At 37.3% G+C, this 27,399-nt stretch overlaps 4 protein-coding genes across 4 annotated transcripts; all 4 read right to left on the bottom strand.

The window, feature by feature from the left end:
• Positions 1–3,645: 3,645 nt before the first annotated feature.
• On the bottom strand, positions 3,646–8,046 carry LOC140575450 (extracellular calcium-sensing receptor-like). Its single transcript, XM_072695779.1, has 6 exons — positions 7,847–8,046; positions 7,465–7,753; positions 5,924–6,730; positions 5,603–5,830; positions 5,315–5,438; positions 3,646–4,550 (listed from the first exon to the last, which is right to left on the bottom strand). The coding sequence occupies exons 1-6, from the start codon at positions 8,044–8,046 to the stop codon at positions 3,646–3,648; spliced, it is 2,553 nt and encodes an 850-aa protein (XP_072551880.1).
• A 284-nt stretch (positions 8,047–8,330) lies between these two features.
• Positions 8,331–12,811, bottom strand: LOC140575446 (extracellular calcium-sensing receptor-like). The gene is made up of 7 exons (XM_072695775.1): positions 12,612–12,811; position 12,142; positions 11,458–11,739; positions 10,510–11,325; positions 9,908–10,135; positions 9,681–9,804; positions 8,331–9,238 (listed from the first exon to the last, which is right to left on the bottom strand). Exons 1-7 carry the CDS (start codon positions 12,809–12,811, stop codon positions 8,331–8,333), a joined length of 2,559 nt encoding a protein of 852 aa, XP_072551876.1.
• Positions 12,812–15,445: 2,634 nt separating this feature from the next.
• Positions 15,446–18,559, bottom strand: LOC140575447 (extracellular calcium-sensing receptor). Its single transcript, XM_072695776.1, has 6 exons — positions 18,360–18,559; positions 17,928–18,225; positions 17,032–17,838; positions 16,709–16,936; positions 16,467–16,590; positions 15,446–16,347 (listed from the first exon to the last, which is right to left on the bottom strand). The coding sequence occupies exons 1-6, from the start codon at positions 18,557–18,559 to the stop codon at positions 15,446–15,448; spliced, it is 2,559 nt and encodes an 852-aa protein (XP_072551877.1).
• Positions 18,560–20,733: 2,174 nt separating this feature from the next.
• Positions 20,734–24,185, bottom strand: LOC140575445 (extracellular calcium-sensing receptor-like). Its single transcript, XM_072695774.1, has 6 exons — positions 23,971–24,185; positions 23,583–23,874; positions 22,609–23,400; positions 22,217–22,444; positions 21,997–22,120; positions 20,734–21,644 (listed from the first exon to the last, which is right to left on the bottom strand). Exons 1-6 carry the CDS (start codon positions 24,183–24,185, stop codon positions 20,734–20,736), a joined length of 2,562 nt encoding a protein of 853 aa, XP_072551875.1.
• Between the last annotated feature and the right edge of the window lie 3,214 nt (positions 24,186–27,399).

Raw genomic sequence — 27,399 nt, 5'->3', positions numbered from 1 at the left:
AAGAACAGTAAAGCTTGAGTGCACACTGTCATTAAAGCAAAGAGGAATAAACCACCAAATAATAAGACATACTGAAAGTAATGTTACATTTTAAAATATATATACTTTTTACTCAACTATTAAATAAAATACAGTATATATTTTGTATTAATGTAGAAAAGAAAGAAAAATAGTTTTGTAGCCATGTGTTCTGTAGTGGTCTCAGACTTTTGTACCTCACTGTATGGGATGATACTTGTAAATATAATAGCAATGTTACCTTTTTGGCACCTTGTGGTTTTGTATGTAGACATGGTTGTGTTTAAGCAGCTTTCAAATCTTAGGCTTTTACCTAATTGTTTCATCAATATGCAGCTCAGTACCTTCAATGTGTTCTGCAAAAGAAAGTTTGCCAAAAAAAAAAAACAACAATATCCATATCATTAATAAAGTACAAAAAGGACATTTCTTGTGGTTGCCATCTTTTGTATTTGGGACACTTTTAAATCTTAACTCTTAATATTTTCATTTTTCAGTTTTCATTGCTGTTATCTTGTTTGGTGAGTTTTAATTTAACCTGTGTCAGGGAAGCATTCAAATGTAATCACAGTGCTATAAGATTAGAATTTTTTGTAAACTTTACCTTCAATGTGAGAAAGTCAGTGCATAGAGCACAAGCATAAGCACAGCTCCTTCTGCTTTCATTCATCACACTGTTGATGCTGTCAGTCACACAGTGTATATGTGTCAGAGAGCAGCCACACAGCAGAGCTGCAGACACCCAGGCAGAGGGCAGAGAAACGCTTGTATAGAGCCCGTCCAACAGCCTCAGAGTAAGTAAAAGCTCAGTCAGACATGGCACTTCAGATGCTGTGAGGCCATCTTCTCCATTCAGCTTTTTCTTACTCAAACTAGGTGAGAAAATCCAGGCTTCAGTCAATGGCCACAGTTTGATAGTAAAACATATCCACTTTCCTCCAGTCAGGAAAATAATAGCACAGGACAAACTCATGTAGTTTGTCTCAGTCATGATATGTCTCTGGATGTTGGACTCCTTCACTGCAGCTGCCCAGTGACTGCACCCATGTTTCAGCAGTCGATGCAATGCAATAAGCCTTAAATTGTTGCTTCTCATATTTCTTAGGAGGACGGTTAAACAAACACAGCTGGAAAGGTGGAAGACCTGTTCAGAGGGAGAAAAATTGTAGTAAGGCCAGATTCTGTGACTTGACAAAAGAACAATCCATGTAAAATTTGTATCACTCAAATGTGTAGTACATGTTTTTACTTAATTGTGAATTTATACAACCATGTAATAATAGCACACACACACTTTTCCCTGGACATTCATTTGAACATTTACAGTCAGTTATGTTTCTCACCATACACAATCTTTTAATGGCTTTGACATGCTCTGATGTGAGGGGGCTGCTCAAAGCCTGCCAGTTATTGGATTCACAGACACACAAGCACTGGTATTCTGAAAAGACACCCTGGAGGAACGCTATGTTCACCCTGAGTGCCTCCACAAAACACAACACTTTACAACGATCTGGTAGGGAGTACCTGAAATCAGAGAATGTATAGAATATGTACATTATATAGTATATACAGTATATAGTTAGTATATACATACATGCATTGTATCTTCACATCAGCAATAAAAGAATAAATAAGAAAATATGTGACCATGGGAAATCATACTCACCTTCCATATCTCTCTGTCTTACTCTCTCTGTATTCATTTTCGCTAAAACTAAAGCCTTTGTCAACTTGGACAGCTTCTACCACTGAAACTACATAATTTGAAGATTTTCCCAAAGAAGCTGATGCATGGCTAGGATACAGTGCCCTTGTGAGAAGAGCAAACAGAACCAGAGCAACCCCTCTCATCTCAGAGGCTGGGCTCAGGAAGTTCCAGAAGAGAAGAACGTCCTAGTTTTATAGCCTCTCCCATGTGACCCAGGTGAAAGGGACAATTGATTTGTAACACAATGGCTCCAATTCCCAGAGGTACACTCCACACACAGTGAGGGCCACAAAGTGTCTAAATTAGCTTTTTTGGAAAGTGTATTTATGTGTATTTAGTTGTCATTGTGCTTTCATGTATTTACATTTAATACATATTCTCATATATACATATGTATGATTTCTATCTAGCACTTTAAAAATTGTTACACCCTGAAGATGCATTAGAAGATGATCAGCTTTTCACAAACGTATATATTTATTAAACACTAAACTTTAAATTAAATGTAATACATTCTGTTAAATTTAACCATATATTTGAAGCTAATCCTAAACAGAGCCCAGACTTTACCACTGTTGAGAATCAACATATAGTTTGGCAAAATTATATTAAAGAATATATGAAGAGGCCTCACTCTGTAAAGATGTGTAAGAACATTGTGTACCTGTCCAGTAAAATTATACAATTATGATATGTTGTATAGACCAAGAATAAACAGTGAGCTAAGAATTTAATATAGATTTAGCTAAAATTAAATTTTCTGTGTGATTGAAGGCCAGTGAATCCATATGACACCATCACAGTATAACAGTGATAGTGTGAAATGTGGTCTCTCATATATATATATATATATATATATATATATATATATATATATATATATATATATATATATATATATATAAATCTGGTTGTAAAACATTGTAAAATGATGTTGATGGCAAAAAGCACCTGGTCAAGATGTATTTGGTAGAGAACATGTAACCAACTATTAGGTGTGCTGTGTATGTATTCGACCCTTTATGCTCTGTATCAGTCTGTGTTGATTTCAGCAAAACCAAAACCCAATTTGAGCACCAAAGTTATTAAAGTTAGTTTTATTTTCTATTAAAATTGTAAATTCATTCTGCCACAAAAAGAGTTCAAAGAAATCCTCAAAATTATCATTTCATGTTGGGTGTCATAATAAGGGTAAAGGCTCAACTACAGATGTAGGAGGCAGGAAAAAAAAACAAAAAAAAACAGAACAGTTGTTTTATGTTTTTTGTTTTTTTTATTTGTCCTTGGTACATCCATGCTACACAATATCAAACCACCATCATCTAATCACTTGATCTTGCTTTAACATTGACATCAAAACCACAAAAAAACATGACAGATATCATATGTCATATCACTGTCACTGGTAACTATAATGAAGATATTCTCATGACTTTTAATTAGCACAATCTGTCATGACAGCTGTCAGTTATTATAACATGACAATGTTATATTAGTAGATATAATTTGTCCAGACAATGCAAGACAGCCCATGAGATCTGCCTTTACATGCTTAAAACATGGTTATGTCCATGTAAAGTGTGATCAGGATGTTTCTCACAGTGCTTCTTACAATCATTAATGATTCACTAACAAAAATGATAAAATACATTGAACTACTCTGGTTTACTAATCCTATTACAGGAACTGCAGTGTAATTGAAAAGTGTGCATGTGGGAGACAAAGAAAAGGATGTGGAAAGAGGAGAACATTTTTCCACTAGAGAAGGTCATTTCGGGATGGTGATGAGACCTTCTAGATGAATTCTAGATGAGCTTAAAAAGCTATTTTTTAACCAATCATGGTATTATATGCTTTTCTCCTAAATTGTTTTGAAAGGACAGATTTTAGTTATTTTGATATACAGCATATCATAGTTAATGCTGTGTTTTCCCCATTAAATGTTTCTTTGTGTTCTCATCTGGCCTGAGAAGGATAACATAGCATTTTGGAATGAATATACAAAATAGCAAACCAGAACTTGAGGCCAGAATTGCAAATATCTCAACAGCTACAGTGAACTTTCCAGGAGAGCTGACATAAGCTGGGATGAAGGTGATCCAGACAGCACAGAATATGAGCATGCTAAAAGTGATGAATTTGGCTTCATTAAAGTTATCTGGCAGCTTCCGAGCCAAGAAGGCCAAAACAAAACACAATACAGCCAAAAGCCCAATATAACCCAGCACGGCCCAGAAACCTACAGCAGAACCAAAGTTACATTCTAATATGATCTTTTCTTGATAATAATCCATATTCATATATGGAAAAGGAGGAGAAATTGTTAGCCAAAGCACACAGATGAGGACTTGTATCAGTGTGAGTGTGAGAACACTGAGTCTCTGCTGTGGAGGCCCAAACCATTTCATAGTATTACTGCCTGGAAGTGTCGCCCTGAAGGCCATTAACACCACTATTGTTTTCCCCAGAACACAGGAGATGCAGAGGACGAAGGTAATGCCAAAAGCTGTGTGGCGCAGCATACAGGACCACTCAGAGGGCCGACAGATAAAAGTAAGTGGACAGAGGAAACAAAGATTCAGTGAGAAGAGCAGCAGGAAGCTCAGCTCTGAGTTGTTTGCTCTGACAATGGGAGTCTGTCTGTAGTAGAAAAAAACTGCAAATATGACTGTGGTCAAAAATGCTCCAAATACGCTACAAAACATCAGAATTATCCCCATTATTTCTGTGTATGATAGAAACTCCACTTCCTTTAAGATACACATGTCACCTCTGTGGTTTGACCAGTACTCCATAGGGCACTTCGAACAATCAGATGCATCTGCATTTGGACAAGAACATTAGTGATAGTGGTTTTGATAATTTGATATGGAATCAGACAAGATTTGAGTTTTAATTACAAAACCATTCAAAAGTTTCAGAAACATGATATTAATAAAGATTTATATAAAATAGACATCACAATAAATTATATTTTATTAATGTTGAATATTTTAAGCATCTTGGGAACAAGAAGCACTATGGAGGTGGTTACAATTGGCTACTATATTATGTATTATTATTATTATTATTATTATTATTATTATTATTATTTATTATTTTTTTTTAATTATTATTGCATTGAGCCTTGTATTATATTCTGAATAAGTTAATTATAACTTAATTCTTGATCACTTTAGAATCATATACTCAGTTCTTTATTCTAGATACTGCATTTTACATTGTATATATATCATATCTTATCATATATATATATATATATATATATATATATATATATATATATATATATATATATCTTTTTACTATATCTTTTTACCATTCTTATATTATCTTATTGTATTGTTTTATTATATTGTATTATTGAAAACATTTCTTCCAAACAGTGTTTCTAAACTTTTGAACTGTTGTTGAACTATTGAACTTTTATTTTTTTCATATGTGCTTGTGGGGAGCCTTATGGAAAAGGGAAACTTCAAAACAAATTTAATTAAGTCTCATGCGGATGGTTTTGTATTCATATTCTCCACTGTATCCGTTTTTGGTGGACTGTGAGCACTAAAAGAACAAGCAGGAAAACATTACCTGTTGTGTGGCTAATTGCTCCTGGAGGGCACGGAATGCAGTCATAGCAGCAGATTGGCTTTCCTTTCCGCAAAGCCTTCCTGGTGCCTGGGGGACAGTGTTCACTACAGACAGATGCCGGCACCTGCCAGACATCAGGGAAAAACGAGTCTTGCAATAACAATAATAAAATGTAATTTGACATGTTTTCTCTTGTTTATGCTGTTGGTTTGTGCAATGACAAGTCACCAGCGTGTTAAATGCCCACCCGGGAATTCATGTCGGATCTGAAGGCTAATTAGAAAATACCTTTTGTCTGCCTCCTGCCCAAACAACACTGATGTTGTTCATGGAAAACCGCAGGGCTTTGGGCAAGGTTGCATCATAGTAGCCAATTGTGACCACCTCCATAGTGCTTTTTGTGGCCTTTTGCAAATTTATTAGCTCATATCTTGCAGGAGAATCGCCTTTGTTGTCAAAAAACACAGGTTCAACACCGTCCATGGTGAAGTTTACAGTTTGCAGATAGTTTAAGACCTGAAATGACAAAATAAATGTCACACAGAGGCCATTAGTTATGTTCTGTACTTATTCTTTGTCTGTTCAGTCCTCTGCTCTGAAGCTCCACACCTGCCATGGTTGTAGGTCAGAGGGGTTGGCACAAGTTGCATTAGTAAATGGACCTTCGTTTTCCTCGCATGAAAGCAGATTGTGTAGAGCATGAGCCACTGCATAAACAGCCTTGTAAACGTTGTTGGTGAACCTCAGGTCAGATACATCAGTAAAGAAGGTTTTTGCATTTTTAAAATGCTCAGAACCGTTACACATACGCTGATCTGCTCTGGGGGATAGTGAGCAGTTGAACACACTCTCCCAGAATTCCTTAAGAAATGTGCTGTTGGGAAATTGTGAAGGATTGACATCCTGTAGAAAAGGGCCCAGACCAGGGATTTTGGCCCTGGGAACGGTGAAACCAACCGAGCCAATCAGAATGGTGTGTCCTAGGCTCTCAGTGAGAGTGTTGTCTGTGATCCAGGCATCACTGCCAATCCACTGCAGTCCTGTAATGTTCTGCTTGTATAGTAACTCTACTAACACCTTGATCTCTACATGGGACATGAAGGCCATTATTACCTTAGCAGTAGAGTGTTTTATTACATTCACTATTCTTGCTTGTGAACTCACAGGATCTGTGCTTGTAAAGGTCTCCCAGTACTCTATACACACCCCTTCCTCTTGGGCTGCGTTAATAAAAGTGGTGATTCCATTCATTCCGTAATCATATTTGTTGCTTATGGTCCCTACCCAGGTCCAACCAAAGTACTTGACCAGCTGAGCCAGTGCTCTGCTCTGGTAGTAATCACTGGGAATCGTTCTAAAGAAGGAAGGGTATTCTTTTCTGTTGCTCAGACAAGCACAGGTAGCAAAATGACTGATCTGGATGCAGACAAGAGAAACAAACTGTAAACAAGTGGGAATGAATACAGGTATATATTATTTTCTTTATTACAGGTTCTTTGGGATCCAATGGCCTAACACCTTCAGTGAAAATGCTAGTATTTTGCATTCCTTTTTTATTTCCTAAAATATTTCCTACATATTATACTAGCATCATAACAAGTAAAGTGAGAAGTCAATATTTGAATTTTATCAAATTTCAACATTCTGTAGTATCTGGTGGTGTGTACCCCTTATCTTTAATGACAGACTTTACAAGTTTGTGCAAAAGGCTGAGCAGATCAGGTCCACCTAAAAGATGACTAAACACAAGGCCCAACAGAATAAATAAAAGCCCTTTTTATACAAAGCCATAAAGGTGCCATATATCAGCTTGAACTAAAATATCCAGAATCTGCAGCTGAGCTTATTTGTTGCTCATCTTTGTTTTCATTTTTGTTTATTTACAGGTTTTGATGACAAAAATCCCACTTTTTAACAAGGTTTTAGATTTTTGGAGCCTTCTGTTTATGGAACATAAAGTTGTGTTTTCAGCTGCTTTGAAAGTTAAAAACACAATTCTGATTCTGCCAGTTTTATGTGGCTTGGAATAATATATATATATATATATATATATATATATATATATATATATATATAGAGAGAGAGAGAGAGAGAGAGAGAGAGAGAGAGACAGATAGACAGACTTAATATTTATTAACATAACATCTTACCACTGGAACATTAAACCGACCAATTATCCTTGCAAAGCCCATGGTGGGAGTAGATGCTGAGTTGCCTATAATGGCATGAACTTTGTCTGCCTTGGTACAGCTGCTTCCATTGATAACAGGCCTTTGCCCACTGGCTAGTGCAATTGCAGACTCAATGATGTTTGGGAAGCCACATGCATTGTAGATTTTGTATCCCAGTGTGTGGTTTGGTAAAATATTTGAGTTTTTATTTATCTCCTCTATTGCAAAGATGATGGTGAAAGCAAACTGGACCTCCCTGTAACTAAAACTGGAGGAATGTAATGATGTAATGAAAAGGTCTATATCAAACAAAGAAATAATATAATGTGAAAAGAAAGAGTCACTGTCTTGTCATACTTACGTCTTGCACGTTGCTTGTACTGGTAAACTCTGAAACGTAAATATTTGTCCATCTTGCCCTGTGCGAAAGTTGAAGATGCCTCCAATGCTGAAGTCACCATCCTTGGCCAACTCAGGCAGCAGTGCTCTGCCTTGTCGTTTGCATACTAACTCCTCTGCCTGAATGGGCATGAAGATTAGCAATAGCTCAAGCAGGAGCATTGGAAGGAGGCTCTTCGAAACCTCTGATGTGGCCAATCCCTATGTTCGACCTTATTTATAGTCTGTAATTTTTTGTGACCCTAAGTGTATAGTGTGTTTTGCAGGAGTGTGTCTTTAAGAAAGCTCAACACACAAATATAAAGCCACAGCAATAATTGATGCTAGGGTTTATTAGAAGTCAATATAATGTACGTTCATTTTTCATTCAGTTTTTACAAATATATGGCTTACATAGGTTATATACTTATTAACAGTGCAGACGTAATGATGAATATGTCTACAGTTCATTTAACAGGTGCTTTACTCATCATTTGTTTTTTAGTGTTTTTCTCAGGTTTCATGATGATTATGTAACACTTTGGCAGAAATATACAGAAAAGTAAACCAAAGCTAGAGGCCAGAATGGCAAATATCTCCACAGCTACAGTGAACTTGCCAGGAGAGCTGACATAAGCTGGGATAAAGGTGATCCAGACTGCACAGAATATGAGCATGCTGAATGTGATGAATTTGGCTTCGTTGAAGTTATCAGGCAGCTTCCGAGCCAAGAAGGCCAAAACAAAACACAATACAGCCAAAAGCCCAATATAACCCAACACAGCCCAGAAACCTACAGCAGAACCTAAACTACATTCCAGTATGATCTTCTCCTTGTAGTAATTCATGTTCTTGTTGGGGAAAGGAGGGGATATTGTTAACCAAAGCACACAGATGAGGACCTGAATGAGAGTGAAGGCAAGAACACTGAGTCTCTGCTGTAGGGGCCCAAACCATTTCATGACATTACTGCCTGGGAGTGTCGCCCTGAAGGCCATTAACACCACTATTGTTTTCCCCAGAACACAGGAGATGCAGAGGACAAAGGTGATCCCAAAAGCAGTGTGGCGCAGCATACAGGACCACTTAGAGGGCTGACCAATGAAAGTAAGTGAACAGAGGAAACACAGAGTCAGAGAGAAGAGCAGCAGGAAGCTCAGCTCTGAGTTGTTTGCCCTCACTATTGGTGTGTCCTTATATGCAAAAAATATTACTGCAATGCCCATGGTAAAAGATACACCTATCAAAGAAAATATCACTAGAATGATTCCCATTATTTCCTCAAATGCCAGGAATTCCACCAGTTTCAAGATGCACTTATCTTTACCGTCATTAGACCAGAGTTCAGGTGGGCACTTCACACAAGTTACTGAATCTGAAAATGAGAATAAAAAAAAAAAAACACAAATGTAACTATCATAGGAATGACATTGCTGTTTTTCTAACACGTGTTACTGAATTACAGCATTTTAAGGCCACATGAAACCTGTATAAGCTTTTGATGACTCACATAAACCTACATAAACATTTATAAAGGCTTATTCCAGACATCAGTCACATTAAAAGCTGCATTTGTAAATTATTATGACATTTACCAGCAAGTTATCTGTTAACTGGTTAATAGTAATAGTGGTAATAAGCTTTTAGAAATATCAATATAGGTTTATGTAACTTGTAACTTATGTAATCTTGGTTTATGTGACGCCCTATGAATGCTGGCCTTCAGTAAAGTGATACTGTACTTTTAGCATTCATTTTCAGTTGCATAGCTGTGTTATTATTTGTATATCCATGAAACACTCTATTCTTAAGAATACCTGTCATGTTACTGATCTCCCCCTCTGCACATGGTATACAATCATAACAGCAAACAGGTTTTCCCTTCTGCACAGCCTTTCTGGTGCCCAAGGGGCAGCTCTCACTGCACAATGACACTGGTACCTTCAGAACACAGGTCATACAGGTCAAAGTACATCTTTATTGTGCTATTTTATTCTATTATTATACTACAGAAATATTTTGGATTTTGAGTCTTACGGATTACCTGGTGATGGTTGTTGGCCCAGGCTATACTGATGTTGTTAAATGAAAGCTGAAGTTGTGCTTGCAACGAGGCATCGTAGAAACCCACATTAACAAATACTATTTTACCATCCTTGCCCTGTTGCCAGTTCAGGAGGTCATATCTTGCAGCTGGGTCTCCATTTTCATCAAAATATACCTCCTCACTGGATGTAAGGGAGAAATGCAGTTTCTTCAGCTCACTTAATACCTAAATAATACATTGCAAACTTATTTTAGTGGGCAGAAATAAATGATATTGTAATATATGTATTATGTATATATGTATGTATATATAATAAGCTACAGCATTACAAGGTGTCTGTATATCCTTAAGTAATCATGAGTCTGACAGTATGCTAAAAATGGCAATGACAGGTGTCACTGTTTATGTTGAAGTAATTCAGAACAGTCTGAGAGCCAAACATATGCAACCAACAGTGGTCAGATAAAGTCAAACACACTAAAAAGAACACATAGTAATCTCAATATAGTTTTTCAGCAGAATTTTTAATAAAATAGACATGACACATCTGAGCTTGTATGCATTGTAAAATATTTTTTTGTTAAAGTAACACTACTTACCTGCCAAGGCTGATGGTTATTTGTTGTGTTTTTACACAGAGCAACACTTTCCTGCCCACTGTCAGTCTTTGAACAGCTGAAACTTTTATCCAGCGCATGAGCGACAGCATACACAGCCTTATAAACATTATTTGCAATTTGCAACTCTGACACATCTGTGTATTGGTTCTGCACTTCACCAAGGCTTTTGTTGCCTTTACAAATGTCTTCCATCTCAACATTTTCTTGTGTGCCAAGTTTACATTCAAATATCATCTCCCACAACTCTTTATAAAGTTCTACATCAGAAAATGGGTTAAGCCTGGTCAGAAATTCCCCCAGACCTTTGATTTTAGCCTTGGGGATTGCAAAACCCATGGACCCCATTAGAATATGTTGCCATTCAGCAGTGGCGATGTTCAGATCAGAGATCCAGGATTCACTTCCAATCCACTGTAGGCCGGTGATATTCTGCAGGGCCATTTCCCTCAGAAGAACCTCCATGTCGGAATATGAGACAAAGGCTACAATTACTTTGGAGCTTGAACTCTTGATAATCTCGACTATTCTCAGAATGTTCTCTCTGGGATCAGTCCTGAAGAATGCCTCAGAAAACTCAACACAGATTCCTTCTTCTTTAGCTGCGCTGATAAAGGTGTTCATGCCATTGTTTCCATAGTCATTGTCACTGCACAGAGCCCCTACCCACGTCCAGCCAAAATGCCTGACCAGCTTGGCCAGTGCTCGACTCTGGTAGTAATCACTAGGGATTGTTCTAAAGAAAGATGGATGTTTCCTTTTGTCGCTTAGACAAGCACATGTTGCAAAGTGACTAATCTGCAATACACAATATATTGTGTTTTTCTACAGAAAACCACAAAAATGACATTTATCAACATTGTAAGATGTGACATAAAACATGAGGCAGTTGTGATGTTACAGTTGGAAAAAAAAATGAAAAAGCTTTACCACAGGTATGTTCAAAGGTCCCACACTGGCTGAGATGGCAATAGTTGGGGTGGAAGATGTTTCTGCTATGATTGCTTGCACTGTTTCAGGTCTGGAGCAGGACAAGTTTTCTCTGTAGCCATTCACTAAAGACAAGGAGGCTTTTATGGCCATTTCTACTGATCCACAGGAGTCATAGATTTTATAACCCAAACTAAGATCAGGAAGAATATCAGTCCTGTTGTTGATTTCCTCAATGGCAAATACCATAGTCTGTGCATTCTGGAATTCTCTGAGAGAATTCTCTAAAGGAAGGAGAAAAAGCATGAATGTTGTTTCACAAGGAAACAGATTTATTGTTTGTAATATAGATCATTCAGGGCTCATTTTGATATTGTACAATTATTTACAGTGCCGATAAATCAGTATCAGTATGATACAGCACTTTTAAATGCTCATAAATGTGTTTGGTGTAATGGTTATTAATTAGGTCATAACACACTAGAAAAAGTGCCCACAATTATCTGTACAGTTAAACCTCAGATCCTGCTGGCTGTGCATCTTACCTCTCCATCAAACCTGTAAGCTTCAGCAGATATTTGTTAATTACAGTTTACTGCATAATCACAATCAAGGTTGTTTATCTTTACATTTTTGGCATTGTTGATGTTAATGTTTGTAACTCATTAAAGTGATGTGTTTTACACTGAAAAAATAAGATTCCCAATTGTGGTGTTAAAACCTAATTAAAAATGAGAGTAGATAATCCGAGATGCATTAAATTAAACTGGACACAATTACAAACCAAATTTCAGACTGAAAAAACATCCTGATTGTGGTTAAATGGGGGTTTATTGACAAGTGTGTTATGAAGCTAACAGATGTGACACCGACTGATTGAAATAAAATAAGAAAGACCAGCATCTGAGATTTAACAGTTCAGATAAATATAGAATCACTACATGTGTCAAGAGACCAGTATTGTCTATTTGATTTGTAATATAATGACTTATTAATGGTCTGTACCATTTTATTGACAAAAAATAATACTCATTAATAAACAAATATTAAACCATTCATCAACCTTAATAGGGATCATATTTTAAGTGTTATTTTTATTTTAAAAGTGATCAAGTGTATATATTTGTGTATATATTTCCTGAATGTCTCCTCACCTCTTGCATTTTGGTTGCACCGGTCCTGATGTAAATGTGTCTATTGTCTGCTCCCAGCTGTTGTGAAATGAGAAGATCCCACCAATAATCACATCCCCATCTCTGCTGAGCTGAGGAGGGTTAGGCAGCCCTCTTAAGCTGCAGGGAGGGTCAGCTGCTTTCACCAGGGTGAACAGAAGCCATGTGTGCAGGAAACTCATTCTCACCCCTCATAAAACACCTAGCCCTCTGTTTATCCTTTTATATAATCTTTCTGGATTTGACTGTACTGTTTTGAGGCGTGGACATTACTTGTGCAGTATCATTACCATATTTATTGTGTTGCACTGCTGTGCAAATGTATGTGCAGGACTGTATAAAATTATAAAACTGCTAAGTGTCAATGTGAACCTAAACAGCAATGTGTAGCACAGTCCTTAGGTTAATAAAACTACATGTTATGGATGGATGGCTGTCTGTGGAGTTAACTCACTTGGTCTTGTTTATTACATTGATTAACAGAATGTACTGTGAGGTTCAAATGTAACCATATATCAGTACTCACAGCATGAAACATAATCAGGAAGCCATCTGGGTCAAGCATTATTTTTCAAATAGTCATTGGTTACAAATGCTTTTCAACCAAGTAATTAAAACAGCGGCCTTAATGCAGGGTGATCAAATGTCACATATAGTCTTCGAAACATTGATTGGAAGAAAGGAAAGCTCCTGCTCTAGTGCAGAGCCCAACTGTAATTTCAGGACTGTGTGTTGACAGGAATCTGAATACATAGCAGGATACAGGGGTTACGATTCAATATACTGAGATACACAATATGTCCAAATCTTTGGGGACACCCCTTCTAATGAATGCTTTCAGCTACTTTAAGTTGTTGACATATATGTGCATATGCACACACTCACACACACACACACACACACAGACAGCTTGTCTAGTCCAAGGAGAAAAGTATTGCCAATTGAATAGGACTCTCTGGAGCTAAGAAACATGAACCTATTGGACCCATGCCAAATGCCAGATTTGGGCTAGATGGGTATAAGGCCCCCCAGTATTGAGCTGTGGATGGTGATGATGGTGCTCCCTGCAAGTGTAAAGAATTGGGGATGAGTGGTGGAGTTGGAGATAATAGAACACCCTGATGTCACTAATGCTTTGTTGTTGCTGAAAACAATCAAATCCTCATAACATTCCTCCTCCAAATTCTAGTAGAAAATCTTTTCTGGACACGAGAGACATGTACTCCAACAAAAGCAGGATAAACTCTTTTTCTTTGAGTTTGGAACAAACAGTGAATGATCAGGTGTCCCAGTACTTCTGTCCACGTAGTGTATATTGCTTCACAGTAGTTATAAAGTTATGTATCAAATAGTTGAACTATTAAGAACCCACCACCATATCGTATTATAAATACAACTAAGTTTGTTAATGCTGATGATAGCAGTGTGTCCTTATGCTACTTCCTGTCTGAGTGGAAGATTCAAATGTCTGAGGATTTAAACACAACATGCAATGAACCGCTGTCTGCCATGAATATTTGCTTGTAAATAATTAATAGAAAAATATGTGCATTTTTTTGTGATTTGATACAGAATCACAAGGGCTAATGGACTAATCATGTGTTGATTACTCCTTGTGCAAGGTGTAAGATGTTTAGATGTGGCACAATATAACTTTTTCTCTCTAGTTTTCGCTAAAGCAAGTAAAAGATGGCTTTCCTGCTCAGCTCACTCAGTCATTCTACATCAGCACAGGACACTATACATAGCTAACAGCATCACATGACTTTGTTGCATTTTGCTCATTACAAGCTCATTTTGGCTTGACAGTGATACCCATTAATATGTTAAATATCTCAGGATCATTAGTTCATTTGATGTGCCCAAGAATCCTCAATCATAGAGAAGCATAGTTCAAGAATAGTCGATAGTGAAGCTTTGTTCAGAGCTTTTGTGGATGTAGGCTGCATTGCATGTATGTAGATTTTGCTCATATATTTCAAGAAATGTCTGCTCTGGAGAGGGAGCACTTACACTACGTTAAACTTTAGCATCTCAGTGTGATGTGAAATATGATACTTTTACTATTACAGGCAGGTCTACTGTTCCCTTAACCAATTTACTTTAAGTAAGCTCTGTGGGACATTAGCCCACAGTAACAGAAATGCTACTTTTATGATTTTTTTTGTATGTAAAGCTGATTGTGATTGATGCATTTTTAGCTGTTGTTGCTGTTTAGCATTTAGCTGACACTCTTATCCAAAGCAACTTACAAGGTGACTCATATTGCAGAAGTGGACCAATGCAGTGTTAGGAGTCTTGCCAAAGGACTCTTATTGGTGTAGCACACCCAAACTGGGAATCGAACCCCGGTCTCCAACATGGTGCAATAGCTCAGCTAGTGGTTTTATCTGTTGCGCCACACCAACCACTGCTTAAGTAATAGAAGGAAACTGAGATGAGCTTTAGATTTTGAGTGTGTTGCCTGAACATGTTAATAATCATGTTTTGAAGATTAGTCTATCAAATGATCAATTAGTCATCAAATTATTAGTCAAAATCTAAATATCAATTAGATTATTAAATAGTCTACATGACACTATTTTGGAAGCTAATCGTCCAGTGGTCCGAACTATTTACTTATGCAGATTATAGTTTTGGATTTATGTTGAATGTTTATTTTTAGAAATGACTCAACATAATCCTCTCTAAACATAAACACCCTTTCTTTTGTTTTTTAAATCAATTACACTTTCTCATGTTTACACATGTATCAAGTAAAGAGTCTTGACATCAAGGTGAAATTTATTTATTGAGAAAGATGTGATCTACAGATGTCATTTTGTCTTTCCCATTACTTGCTTTTTAGTGTTCATCTCTGGTCTCAGTAAAATCACATAGCATTTTGGTACAAAAATACAAAATAGCAAACCAAAACTTGAGGCCAAAATGGCAAATATCTCTACAGCTACAGTAAACTTTCCAGGAGAGCTGACATAAGCTGGGATGAAGGTGATCCAGACAGCACAGAATATGAGCATGCTGAATGTGATGAATTTGGCTTCATTAAAGTTATCAGGCAGCTTCCGAGCCAGAAAAGCTAAAACAAAACACAAGAGAGCTAAAAATCCAATATAACCCAGCACAGCCCAAAAGCCTATTTCTGAACCTAAGTCACATTCTAATATGATCTTTTCCTTGTAGTAGTTCATGTTTTCGGAGGGGAATGGAGGAGATATAGTCAACCAAAGCACACAGATGAGCACTTGAATGAGAGTGAAGGCAAGAACACTGAGTCTCTGCTGCAGGGGCCCAAACCATTTCATGACATTACTGCCTGGAAGTGTCGCCCTGAAGGCCATTAACACCACTATTGTTTTCCCCAGAACACAGGAGATGCAGAGGACAAAGGTAATGCCAAAAGCTGTGTGCCGCAGCATACAGGACCATTCAGAGGGCTGACCGATGAAAGTAAGTGAACAGAGGAAGCACAGACTCAGAGAGAAGAGCAGCAGAAAGCTCAGCTCTGAGTTGTTGGCTCTAACAATGGGGGTATTTCTATAGCAGTAGAAGATAAGTGTGATTATAATAGTTAAAAAGACACCAAGCAAAGAAAACAGGGCAAGAAGAATCCCCATTATTTCCTCATATGATAGGAATTCAACTTCTTTTGGGATACAGGCATCTCCCAATGTGTTTGACCAATACTGCAAAGGGCATTTTAAGCAATTAAGTGAATCTAAATGAAAAAAGAAGAAAAGATATGTTTTTATTGTCATGATTATTTAGACGATGATATTATTATTATTATTTTAGTTTAAACAGTGACTCATATATCTTGTCTGTTTTCTACATTACCAGTTGTATTACTTATTTCTCCAGGTGGGCATGAAATACAGTCATAGCAGCAGACAGGCTTTCCTTTCTGCACAGCTTTTCTAGTACCTGGAGGACAGCTATCACTGCACATAGATGCTGGCACCTGCAAAGCACAGGTAGAAACACACACATAAGCTTGCCTTTAATAGTCAGATAACATCAGTAGAACTTAGAACATGGTAAAAATGAGTTTGATAGATTTGTGCAAAGAGAAAAAATACTGTTTTGCTTCCTCCTGTCCAGACAATTTGAGCACCATTCATTGTAAACTGTCGACCCTTAGGTAATGATGCATCATAGTATCCTATTGTTGCAACTTTCATGGTGATTGCAGTGACCTGTTGCAGATTGATCAACTCATATCTTGCTGGGGAATCTCCATTTTTGTCAAAAAATACACTTTCTCCTTCAGATGTTATAAAATGTACATTCTGCAAGGACTGCAACACCTTTAACACATAAAGAAGTGTACAAACATTGCCATTATACATCATAAATAAATGTAGATTTTCTGTCATTATGTCTTATTTTGAATCTGTCTCACCTCCCAGGGCTGTATTTGGGAAAGTTCAGTACAGCTTGCATTAGAAAATTGAGTTTTCTTTTGATTGCAGAAAAGCAGATTGTGTAGAGCATGGGCTGCTGCATAAACGGCCTTGTAGACATTGTTAGTGAACCTCAGGTCAGATACATCAGTGAATGGGTTTTTTACATTCTTTAAATGCTCAGAACCATTGCACATCCTCACACCTGCTCTATGAGTCAATGAGCAGTTAAACACAGTTTCCCAGAATTCTTTAAGAAACGTGCTGCTGGGAAATTGCGAGGGGTTGACTTCCTGTAGAAAAGATCCCAGTCCAGGGATTTGAGCCCTAGGAACGGTAAAACCTACAGAGCCAATCAGAACAGAGTGTCCCAGGCTCTCTGTGAGAGAGCTGTCTGTGATCCAGGCATCACTGCCAATCCACTGCAGTCCTGTGATGTTCTGCTTGTATAACTCCTCCACCAACACCTTAATCTCTCTGTGAGACATGAAAGCCATTATCACCTTAGATGTGGAGTGCTTGATAATATCCACTATGTGGAGTATCTCGTCGTATGGACCTGTGCTCTCAAAAGCTGCAGAGTATTCAATACACACGCCCTCTTCGTGGGCTGCCTTGATAAACATTGCTATACCGTTCAGTCCATAGTCATTTGCATTGCTAATAGCCCCCACCCAGGTCCAGCCGAAGTGTTTAACCATCTGAGCCAGTGCTCTGCTCTGGTAGTCATCGCTGGGAATTGTTCTGAAAAAGGAGGGGAACTCTATTCTGTTGCTCAGGCAAGCACAGGTGGCGAAATGACTGATCTGTTTAACACAGAGAACTGTATGATAACACTTTTCAATATAAATAAATAGTAATAGAGTAAATAGTAAAATTTGTCTGTGTTTCTTACCACTGGAATATGGAACTGTCCAACAGTTCTTGCAAAACTCATAGTTGGTGTTGACCCAGAATGTCCAATAATGGCTTGGACTGTTTGAGGCTTGCACTTTACAGTCGTTGTTGTTGTCGTTGTTGAGCGTTCTTGACCACTTACCAAAGTTATTGCAGATCTTAGTATGTCCATAGATCCACAATTATTGTAGATTTTGTATCCCAGAGATACTCCAGGCAGGATATTGGCATTTTTGTTGATTTCTCCAACAGCAAACATCATTGTCTGTGCAAACTGGAATTCGCTGAAACTTAAACTGAGGAAAATTTAAAGCAACAGTGAGCATCATTTAAGACAAGAAACAGGAACAACTGGCATGTGCATGCAGTGAACAGCTACAACAAGTTATATTCAAGTGAAACAATAATCTTAGTATGTGCATATACATACTCCCAGCATGGACGGACTTCTGGCATGCTCCGAAATGAGTCTATGTAGCCGCCTTGTCTCGTGCGAAATGAGAAAATGCCCCCGATGATGAGATCTCCGTCTACCTGAAATTCAGGATGCTCCACATGACTCTGCAGCCTGCAGGCAGGCTCTTCTGCTCGACTAAGCAGGATCATTAGGAATATCTGAAAGGGAAGCATGGCAGCTTAGACTACAGTGACTTCATCCTGTGGTATCCACCATTTATGTACTCTAAGAAGACCAGAATATGTCTCTGTTTTAGCCCACATTCAGCATCATCAGCCTCTGGAGACTGGGGCTGTGTCTAGAATGAAAAATAGACATTTTGCAGATAATAATTATTATCAATAGTATGCTGGGGGTTAAACATATTAGCTCTCATGTATGTTATATAATGTGTATATAATGCTATAGCATATAATGCTATAAATATATCTTGATATTTTGCTAAAAATGAGAATATATCTCCCCTTATATAGAGTTAAACGCATTTCAAACAATATTTACGTCTATAAAAATGTATATTGATTGTTTATTTATGACTTCTGTTTTATAGAATTCACTGAATAGTATTCAGTTGTTTGGTGAAACACAGGCCATATGTCTATGGTCAGCCATCACCATTAGAAGAATATACAAATAAAATAAAAGGCTGTTGATCGGTATGCATCAGAACGTCTGCTATTATGACACTAACTTTTGAACAACTGCTGTGATTAGCATGTTTAAAAAAGGATGCACATAAATTTGCTCAAACCTTTCATAAACTTACAGGAAATGTTCTTATACTCAGTCTCACTGCACCCACAAAGACTTCTCCCCATTCACATTACACATATATTCACACCTATCCAGTGTCTTTTGTAAATAGCACATTTAACATTTCAACATTTCAAACATCAAACCTGTACTTAAATCAGTGCAATATTATACATAGGGAGTATGAAGTGTGTAGTGTTTGTATAGTGTGCATAATGTGTGTATATGTATAGTAAATTTGAATAAGGATATATTCAATGCTTTTTACACTCCTTCACACCTGTGTAATGTGAAATGACAATAAATGTAATTTGATTTTATTTGATTTTATTGGAATTTTGACATGAAATTAAATCAGGCAAAATTCTCTGCTGCCATCAGACCACGCATCTACGGCCTGTAGTTTGGTGATCATCAGTGTTTTGTGGTCATATTATGTGGTCATAAACACCAGACATGGAGTTGGTGAAAAAGACTATGCAATGTAGAAAAGACTCGACTGGGAATTATGGTGTTGAATCTGGATTGTTTTTCTTTAGTTTTTGCATCACTGGTAAATAATATCTTGACCCCAAATACAGTATGTAAGGTATTTGAGGCTAAGTAGGCCATGGTTGGGTGTTCTGACAGGACAGTAACCCATAGTATAACCCCAAACAAATGCTTTTGCAATTGATAATCCCATGTTCTGTACCTAAACCCCACTAAAACCTTAAACTAAAGGATCTGTAGAGAAATATGTGTTGAGGAATAGTCTACATTTGTTCTCTTCCATCTCATTTAGCATTATAAGACAATACTCTGTAATCTGCACAGAATGTTGCTCCAGTAATATGTACAGCATTTTTGAAGACTTTTTTCAATGTCACTTCCAGATTTAATATTTCTGGTCCAAAATCTATTTGGAAAAAAATACATTTTGCTCATTTTTAACAAAACTGTATGTCATTTTGAAAGATCCTATAAAGAGGATCCTGTATAGAATTAGGACCATGCTTATTATGTACATGCTATATGTATGTTGATCATGGACAGCTAAATTAAAGCAATTAAAGCAATAAATAAAACAAAACTGTCCCAACTATTTACTTATAAACAGTCAGAACATAGTTATTACACAAAAGTTTACTGCATAATGCTTCTATAGCTTCTAAGTAGCACTTTATAATGTTCCCCTGTTAGGGTCTCAATTTAGAAGATCTTCTATACAGTCTTATTTTTGGAAAATCATGTATTATGCAGAAAACTCTAAAAAAAAAAAACTACAATAAAGTAGAATAGGGCCCCTGAGCGGTTAACCCAGCCTAGAGTAAATACTCATTAATAATAATATAAGTACGAGGCCCAATTGATTTATCTGTGATAGCTCAATCTGTGATATACAAGTTAAAAAAAGAAAATATTAAGTTTAGGCTATTGTTAAATTATTAAAAAGCCTGATTTAAAAACATTGTAGTCGTTGTATTCTGTCCATTTAGCATTTTCATTTTGTGTGTTTCTAAAAACGCTTGGTAAATAACACCAAAAGTCTCAGATGGTGAGTGAACACTTTAATAATGTGCTTAAAATTATAAAAGCATTGAAGTCCATCCTATTAGGATTTGGAAGGAATCTTTCCCATCATATGCTTTTTTGAATTCTTTTCTGGTTTCAGTAAAATTACATAGCATTTTGGTAGGAAGATGCAGAATAGTAAAGCAAAGCTTGAGGCCAAAATGGCAAATATCTCTACAGCTACAGTGAACTTTCCAGGAGAGCTGACATAAGCTGGGATGAAGGTGATCCAGACAGCACAGAATATGAGCATGCTGAATGTGATGAATTTGGCTTCATTGAAGTTATCAGGCAGCTTTCGGGCTAAGAAGGCCAAAACAAAACACAAAAGAGCCAAGAGTCCGATATAACCCAGCACAGCCCAGAAACCTACAGCTGAACCCAAATGACATTCCAGAATGATCTTTTCTTTATAGTGCTTTAAATTCTTGAAGGGGAATGGAGGGGATATTGTCAACCAAAGAATACAGATGAGGACCTGTATGAGAGTGAAACCAAGAACACTGAGTCTCTGCTGTGGAGGCCCAAACCATTTCATGACATTACTGCCTGGAAGTGTCGCCCTGAAGGCCATTAACACCACTATTGTTTTCCCCAGAACACAGGAGATGCAGAGAACAAAAATGATCCCAAACGCTGTGTGGCGCAGCATACAGGACCACCCAGAGGGCTGACCAATGAAAGTAAGTGAACAGAGAAAACACAGGGCCAGTGAGAAGAGCAGCAGAAAGCTCAGCTCTGAGTTGTTGGCTTTGACTATTGGGGTGTTTTTATATCGAAAAAATATGATTGCTATTATTACAGTCATGACTGCACCAATAATAGAAATAGATGTCAGCAATATTCCCATGATTTCATTGTAAGACAGGTATTCAATCTCCTTTTTCACACATTTATCTCTGTATGGATTTGACCAGTAGTCTTGGGTGCACTGTTCACATGTAACAGAATCTGTTGGAGACAGAGAAAATAAAAGGTTCACAGGAAAATAGCCAGAGGAATGCTGAACAGATGCAACAGTTTTGTGAACTATAGTCTATGGGCCTCCATTGTAAAGTAATAATAATACAGTTTACAGAACATTTTATACAGGTAGTGGAAATGTATAGTAATGTTGATTAAAACAAGGTATATAACATTTTAGTGTCCAGAGCTTGGTCACTTAATAGACTGTTTGCTCATCTCTTTTCTGAATAACAAAGCTGTATATGTCTGGCTAGAATAGAGAACTGTAAGGTTTAGTTCTATGGGTAACCTAATTTTTATTTAAACAAAGTTTGCTTCCAACTTCTATATAGTATACCTGTTATATTGCTGATCTCTCCTTCAGCACATGGTATACAGTCGAAGCAGCAGATAGGTTTTCCTTTCTGCACAGCTTTCCTGGTGCCTGGAGGACAGCTCTCACTGCACACTGATACCGGCACCTGTGATAAAGGAATATATTTAGTTCCTTAAAGAAGAAAGAAAACAGTTAATTTTTAAGAATTTTATTTGTTCCGGGGGGCCGAGTTTTCTCTCACCTGTTTTGTATTTTTTGCCCACATTATTGAGGCCATGTCGACTGCTAATCGATCATGAGGAGGAAAAGATGAATCATAAAGTCCAACAGTGACAAACTCATGTTGGTGTTCTTTGCTGGTCTGCCAGTTTATGATCTCATATCTCGCAGCAGGATCACCGTTTTCATCAAAATAAACTTCTTCACCCTCTTTGGTTTTAAAATGCACCCTTTTGAGGTTTTTGAGAAACTGACAAAATAGAGCAGCACCATAGTACAGGTTATATATTTTAAACAGTGATAATGCTCCTCAGTGAGAAGCGGTATTGTCCACTAACATGGATGCAAGTTATTGCTGCATATGAGAGAAAGCTCAAGGGCCTAAACAAAAAAAAAAAACTCACAAAGACTCACAGTGAGAGGATCAGGCTGCTTTTTTGATGGACATGTTTGAGTACAGCCGAGAAGATCATGCAGAGTATGAGCAACAGCATATACTCCTTTATACACATTACTGAAAATAGGCAGCAGTGACATGTCAGTGAATGTGTTTTCCACATCAGACAGTTTCTCTTTGCCTGTGCACACTGGTGAGTCCTCTGAGTTGTTCTGGGCAGTATATTTACACTGAAACATTGCCTCCCAGAATTTAGTAAATATGGCACTGCCTGCTGTTTTCAGTGGGTTTACATCTAGAATGAAATCTTTTAGACCCGTCACTTTTGTTTTGGGGATAGCCAGCCCTATGGCTCCTTGCAGTATGTTGTGCTTATCCAGTGTGGCTACAGCTGAATCAGAGATCCAACCTTCAGTTCCCACCCATTGGTATCCAGTGATGTTGTGCTCAAAAAACACATGCAACAAAATTTCCAAGTCCCAATGAGCAAGGAATGCCACGATCACTCGAGAAGAAGAGCTTTTGATCTGCTCGGCTATTCTCAGTATTTTCTCTTGAGAGTAAGTTCTGAAAAATGGAAGGGAGTATTCCAAGCAGACTCCCAACTGCTCTGCAACTTTGGTGAAAGTGGCCATGCCACTGTTTCCATAATCGTCATCAGTTCTTAAGGCGCCCACCCAAGTCCAGCCAAAGTGCTTGACCATCTCTGCCAGTGCTCTGCTCTGATGGTAATCACTGGGAATAGTGCGCAGAAATGAGGGATATTTCTTTTTGTCACTGAGGCACTCACAGGTGGCATAGTGACTGATCTAAAAGCAGATCAGCATGGATGTATTTGTCATTATGGTCAGTCATAATAAAAATCAGTTAATACATTCAACTATGAAAATGGATTTGGTATTGACACTTATTCAGAAACATATTTGTGTAATGATTTCCAGCTGCTCATTTCATCCTTCATTATTTTACAACAAACAGTGCAGATACTTACTATGGGAAAACTGAAAGGTCCGATACTTTTGGCAATTGCCATGCAAGGCGATGAAGCTGTGTCTCCTATTATGGCTTGAACCTGATCTGGTTTTGTGCAGATCTCATCCTGGGGTAAGTTGTTATTTCCATTAATAAGTGCCATAGCCACTTTAACCCCCCTTGCCATGGAACTACAGGTATCATAGATCTTGTATCCAAGCGAGACTCCAGGCAGTAAAGAAGAGCTGTTGTTGATCTCCTCTATTGCAAAGATCAAGGACTGTGAATATTGGAAGGCTCTGAAATCAAGACTAATTAAGAATGCAGAGAGAAGCATTATATATTCTTAGAAAATCTTCATTATTTGTCTTGATAAAATGCCAGAGGTAGACACTTCTCCTGCTTACCTCATGCACTTCAGTGGAGGTGGTGCCGCCACATAGGACAAGTCTCTGATCTCCCAACTGCTATGGAAGGGGAAAATCCCTCCAACTATGATATCACCATCTTTCGAAAGTTGTGGGTATACAGGCTCTCCTCGCAGGCTACAGGTGGTCTCATTAGCTCTAGAAAAATTAATAATGGCCATTACCATATGCAGGAGTGCAAAGACAGGCTCCATCCACCCTATCCAGCCACGGAACTGAAACAGTGGTTATGAGAGTATGTGCCAGGACTGATGCTTCAGTCAGTTGAACAGGAAGGATTTGTGGTATTTATACAGATGTAAAAGCAAATTCTCTACGGTACAGTTGCACTGGTGGACATCGATAAAGGAGGTGTGGCACTCCAGTGCAATAGTTCTGATCTGAATAGTGTAGGCCACAACACATCCTTTTTGTGATTTGTTTTTAATTGTATATAGTTGTAAATAGTTTATTGTACTGTTTAAAGTTAGTTTGATATTTTTGGATACTTTCTTTAAATGTCAGTATTATTTTTAGGAATTTCCTGGGTTTTTGGTTTTGGAGGAAAATGCTTAAAAGTTCCCTTATTGTTTTTAACCTCACAGTTTTTACACAGGGTAATATTATGAGTAATGAAAGACAGGCATTTGTTTTGTTGTTATTGCTCTGGAAGCAGACCATGTTCTAAAGAAGTGTGATTGTAGGACTTTATTCTCTTAGACATTAGGGCCATGGGGTCATGAGGATATTGTCATATTATCATGGTGCCAATAAGAAAATAAGTATGTATTTTATTATTTAATTAATTATTAATGTTGTAGTGTGGTCTACTTCTATCGATTCTACTGCATATAAACAAGGTAATTATATAAAAAGTACACCCTGAAAAAGAAAGGCCAGTTATGCGTATGCCCCTGACCACAGATGACTCTTTGCTAGTGATGAAGTGTTATCTCCTGGTTTTAGAGCCAAGGCCCTTCACCCACCAAGCTGACTGTTGAATGTCAGATGCCAGCTGAGCTTTGATGTAAGCCAGTGGTTGACCGTAGCCTTTAGTCCATGTGATGTGAGTATCCTGGACCACTAACTAGTCAGTCCTCTTTAGTGTTGTTTAGTGGCATCTGCAGGCTGCTTCAAATGAACAGGATAAAAGCAGAGGGCACTTTCTAGAGAGCACACACTGAACATTTTTTTTTTTTTTTGCTGTTTAGGTTGAATTATTTGTATTTAATATTTGTATATCTCACTCCCACATATATGGAAGTATAATATATAGTTATGGATAAACATAAATGCACTAGATATAAAGATAATTTGTAACACACTTATGTAAAATAAAGCACATAAGTCATTTCAGGGCTTTTTGGCACCACCTTCGAATTGTATTATTGTATAAACCTTTAAAAAGCATTTTAAGCCGCACAATGCAGAACCAACATAGGTTCACTCTCAAATGCTGGGTTTAGATTGAATATAAACATCTGCAGCTTTTAAAACATTCAAGCAGGTCATTCTTTAATCCTCATGCTGTGGATAATTGTTCTTGTTCAAGCAGGGTCAGTAAGCTTTCAGCTGTAGTCTGGGTGCTGTGATTGAGGTAATGGTGAGCTGAGGAAAGGCCTAATCGGCCTTCTTTGAGCTAATTTGTCCTTGGTGCCTTTTCTGGGTGTTTCTGGGTCCTAAGATGGCTTTAAACCTTGGGAGCCATCCTCAGAAGATGGTCACAATATTGGCCTGGCAGAGTAATAGAAGACAGTTAATGCCATGTTCGCTGTTTTTTGTTTTTGCACTCTGCAGGTCACTGAGAGGAATTTGCAGATATTTGTCAACACACATTTCTGACATGCTCATTCTTCTTCAGTCCCTTGCCAAAGGTCTCAGTCTTCAGCCAATAATCATTTGGTGGAAAATGATTGATACAAATATAATGGCTTGTCTTTTTGATTTTGTATTCTACATTGTAATGCAAGTGTTTGTATTATCTTTTATGTGGTTGTGATTTCTCAGCCCATTTACAGTACAGGGGATATTGAAGTTACTTGAAGAGCTTGACCTTCATAGAAATTGTTGTTTACTACCATCTGCTGGAGGAATGCTTATATTGCATGTAATAGAATTTGTAATAGGATATCTGAGTCCATACTGAACAGAGAGTCTTTATTACTATGGCCTGCAAATCAGCCATTCATATTTGTGTCTGTAAATAATTTATTTTTTAATAATAATAGTACCTGTTTTTGGACAGGTTATGTGGTGAGGTGAAATTGGCTGCATATCTATCACATTCTTGTGATGGCTGACTGTTTGTAAAGAAATGTCAACATTAAATTGATTTTTCAAACTGCTTTCATAGTATATATTAAAAATATATTCAGATAAAAAATTCTAAGACATGCGGTTACGTCACATTTAGCATGCAAATTAGTTTTACTTTTTTGAAGATATGCATGTTCTGGGTGTATTCTTGTTTTAGTTTGAAATGTTCAAAGATCAGACCATAGACTTCAGTGATTCTACCACTAGAAAGAGCCTTTATGAAAAAATGATCTTTGGTCTTTTTGTGCATTCCAGGATTTAGAACCTGGCCTTACCACCTAAATTGGAGATTAAGTATGGAAGCTGTGCTTCCCGCAATCAAAATAAGGTAAGAGAAAATACATATTGTCACTGTTGGAACAAAAGGTTGTATCTTTAAAATGGTAACTTTACAGGAAAACAGAAATCTTCTTAACTATTAGTGGAAAGATGTAACGTTTTCTTCTGACTGGGCCGAAATGTTGAGAATGAAACCATAACATGGCACAGATACAGATCCAAGACCCATTTAAATGATCTTTTGACATTTTGATGACCTATTAGGCAGTTACTGAAAAATGAGAAAGGGATTTAACATTGCATTTAGGCTTATATACCAAACATATATATCCAACAGATTTTATTATTTAGAAGCAGACCATGCAAAACACAGAATGTTATGTATAATTTCTTACTACTGTGACATTTGGAAGATAACAGTGCTTCCTAACCAAGTGTTAATTGTACAATAAAAAACCTTACCAAACATTCTATAATCCTTTTTATTCATTGGAATACATTTAAGACAATTTGAGCTAAACCAAACCAAATTGGTTAAGACAACTTACTTTTTAAGATTATTCTCTTCTTGGTGAGGAACATTTTGAGTAAAATTCAAAGATTCTTGATCATTTTACTTTTATTAATAATGATGATTTCATGGTTTCAGTAAAATTTTGAGTTGCATTTTGGAAGAATGCTGCAGAAAGAAAAACTATAGCTAAGGCCAAAAGGAAACCATCTTCACATTCTTCAAATTCTTCTCATCCTTAATAAAAAATATTCTAAAATATTTACCAGTAATGTTTGCAAGGGACATATACTTTACATAGGACCACAGTAAAAGTAAATGTG

This window comes from Salminus brasiliensis, chromosome 13 (assembly GCF_030463535.1).
Source record: "Salminus brasiliensis chromosome 13, fSalBra1.hap2, whole genome shotgun sequence".
In the NCBI taxonomy this organism is placed as follows: domain Eukaryota; kingdom Metazoa; phylum Chordata; class Actinopteri; order Characiformes; family Bryconidae; genus Salminus; species Salminus brasiliensis.
The sequence above is the reverse complement of the archived record's forward strand: the minus strand, read 5'-3'. Positions and strand labels throughout refer to the sequence as shown.

What these genes read in the sequence shown, in the direction of transcription:
- LOC140575447 (XM_072695776.1), bottom strand. Translation starts at nt 18,559, where the DNA reads ATGCTTCCCTTTCAGATATTCCTAATGATCCTGCTTAGTCGAGCAGAA. An exon ending in CCCAAATACAGCCCTGGGAG is followed by an intron (nt 16,937 to 17,031) that starts GTGAGACAGATT and finishes TATGTGTTAAAG; the next exon opens with GTGTTGCAGTCCTTGCAGAA. An exon ending in AGAAATAAGTAATACAACTG is followed by an intron (nt 16,348 to 16,466) that starts GTAATGTAGAAA and finishes TTTTTCATTTAG; the next exon opens with ATTCACTTAATTGCTTAAAA.
- LOC140575445 (XM_072695774.1), bottom strand. Translation starts at nt 24,185, where the DNA reads ATGGAGCCTGTCTTTGCACTCCTGCATATGGTAATGGCCATTATTAAT. An exon ending in GGGCAAAAAATACAAAACAG is followed by an intron (nt 22,121 to 22,216) that starts GTGAGAGAAAAC and finishes CCTTTATCACAG; the next exon opens with GTGCCGGTATCAGTGTGCAG. An exon ending in AGAGATCAGCAATATAACAG is followed by an intron (nt 21,645 to 21,996) that starts GTATACTATATA and finishes TGTCTCCAACAG; the next exon opens with ATTCTGTTACATGTGAACAG.
- LOC140575446 (XM_072695775.1), bottom strand. Translation starts at nt 12,811, where the DNA reads ATGAGTTTCCTGCACACATGGCTTCTGTTCACCCTGGTGAAAGCAGCT. An exon ending in GACCTTTGAACATACCTGTG is followed by an intron (nt 11,326 to 11,457) that starts GTAAAGCTTTTT and finishes TGTGTATTGCAG; the next exon opens with ATTAGTCACTTTGCAACATG. An exon ending in GGAGATCAGTAACATGACAG is followed by an intron (nt 9,239 to 9,680) that starts GTATTCTTAAGA and finishes TCTCATTTTCAG; the next exon opens with ATTCAGTAACTTGTGTGAAG.
- LOC140575450 (XM_072695779.1), bottom strand. Translation starts at nt 8,046, where the DNA reads ATGCTCCTGCTTGAGCTATTGCTAATCTTCATGCCCATTCAGGCAGAG. An exon ending in CTGACCTACAACCATGGCAG is followed by an intron (nt 5,831 to 5,923) that starts GTGTGGAGCTTC and finishes TTGTCATTTCAG; the next exon opens with GTCTTAAACTATCTGCAAAC. An exon ending in GGGCAGGAGGCAGACAAAAG is followed by an intron (nt 5,439 to 5,602) that starts GTATTTTCTAAT and finishes GATGTCTGGCAG; the next exon opens with GTGCCGGCATCTGTCTGTAG.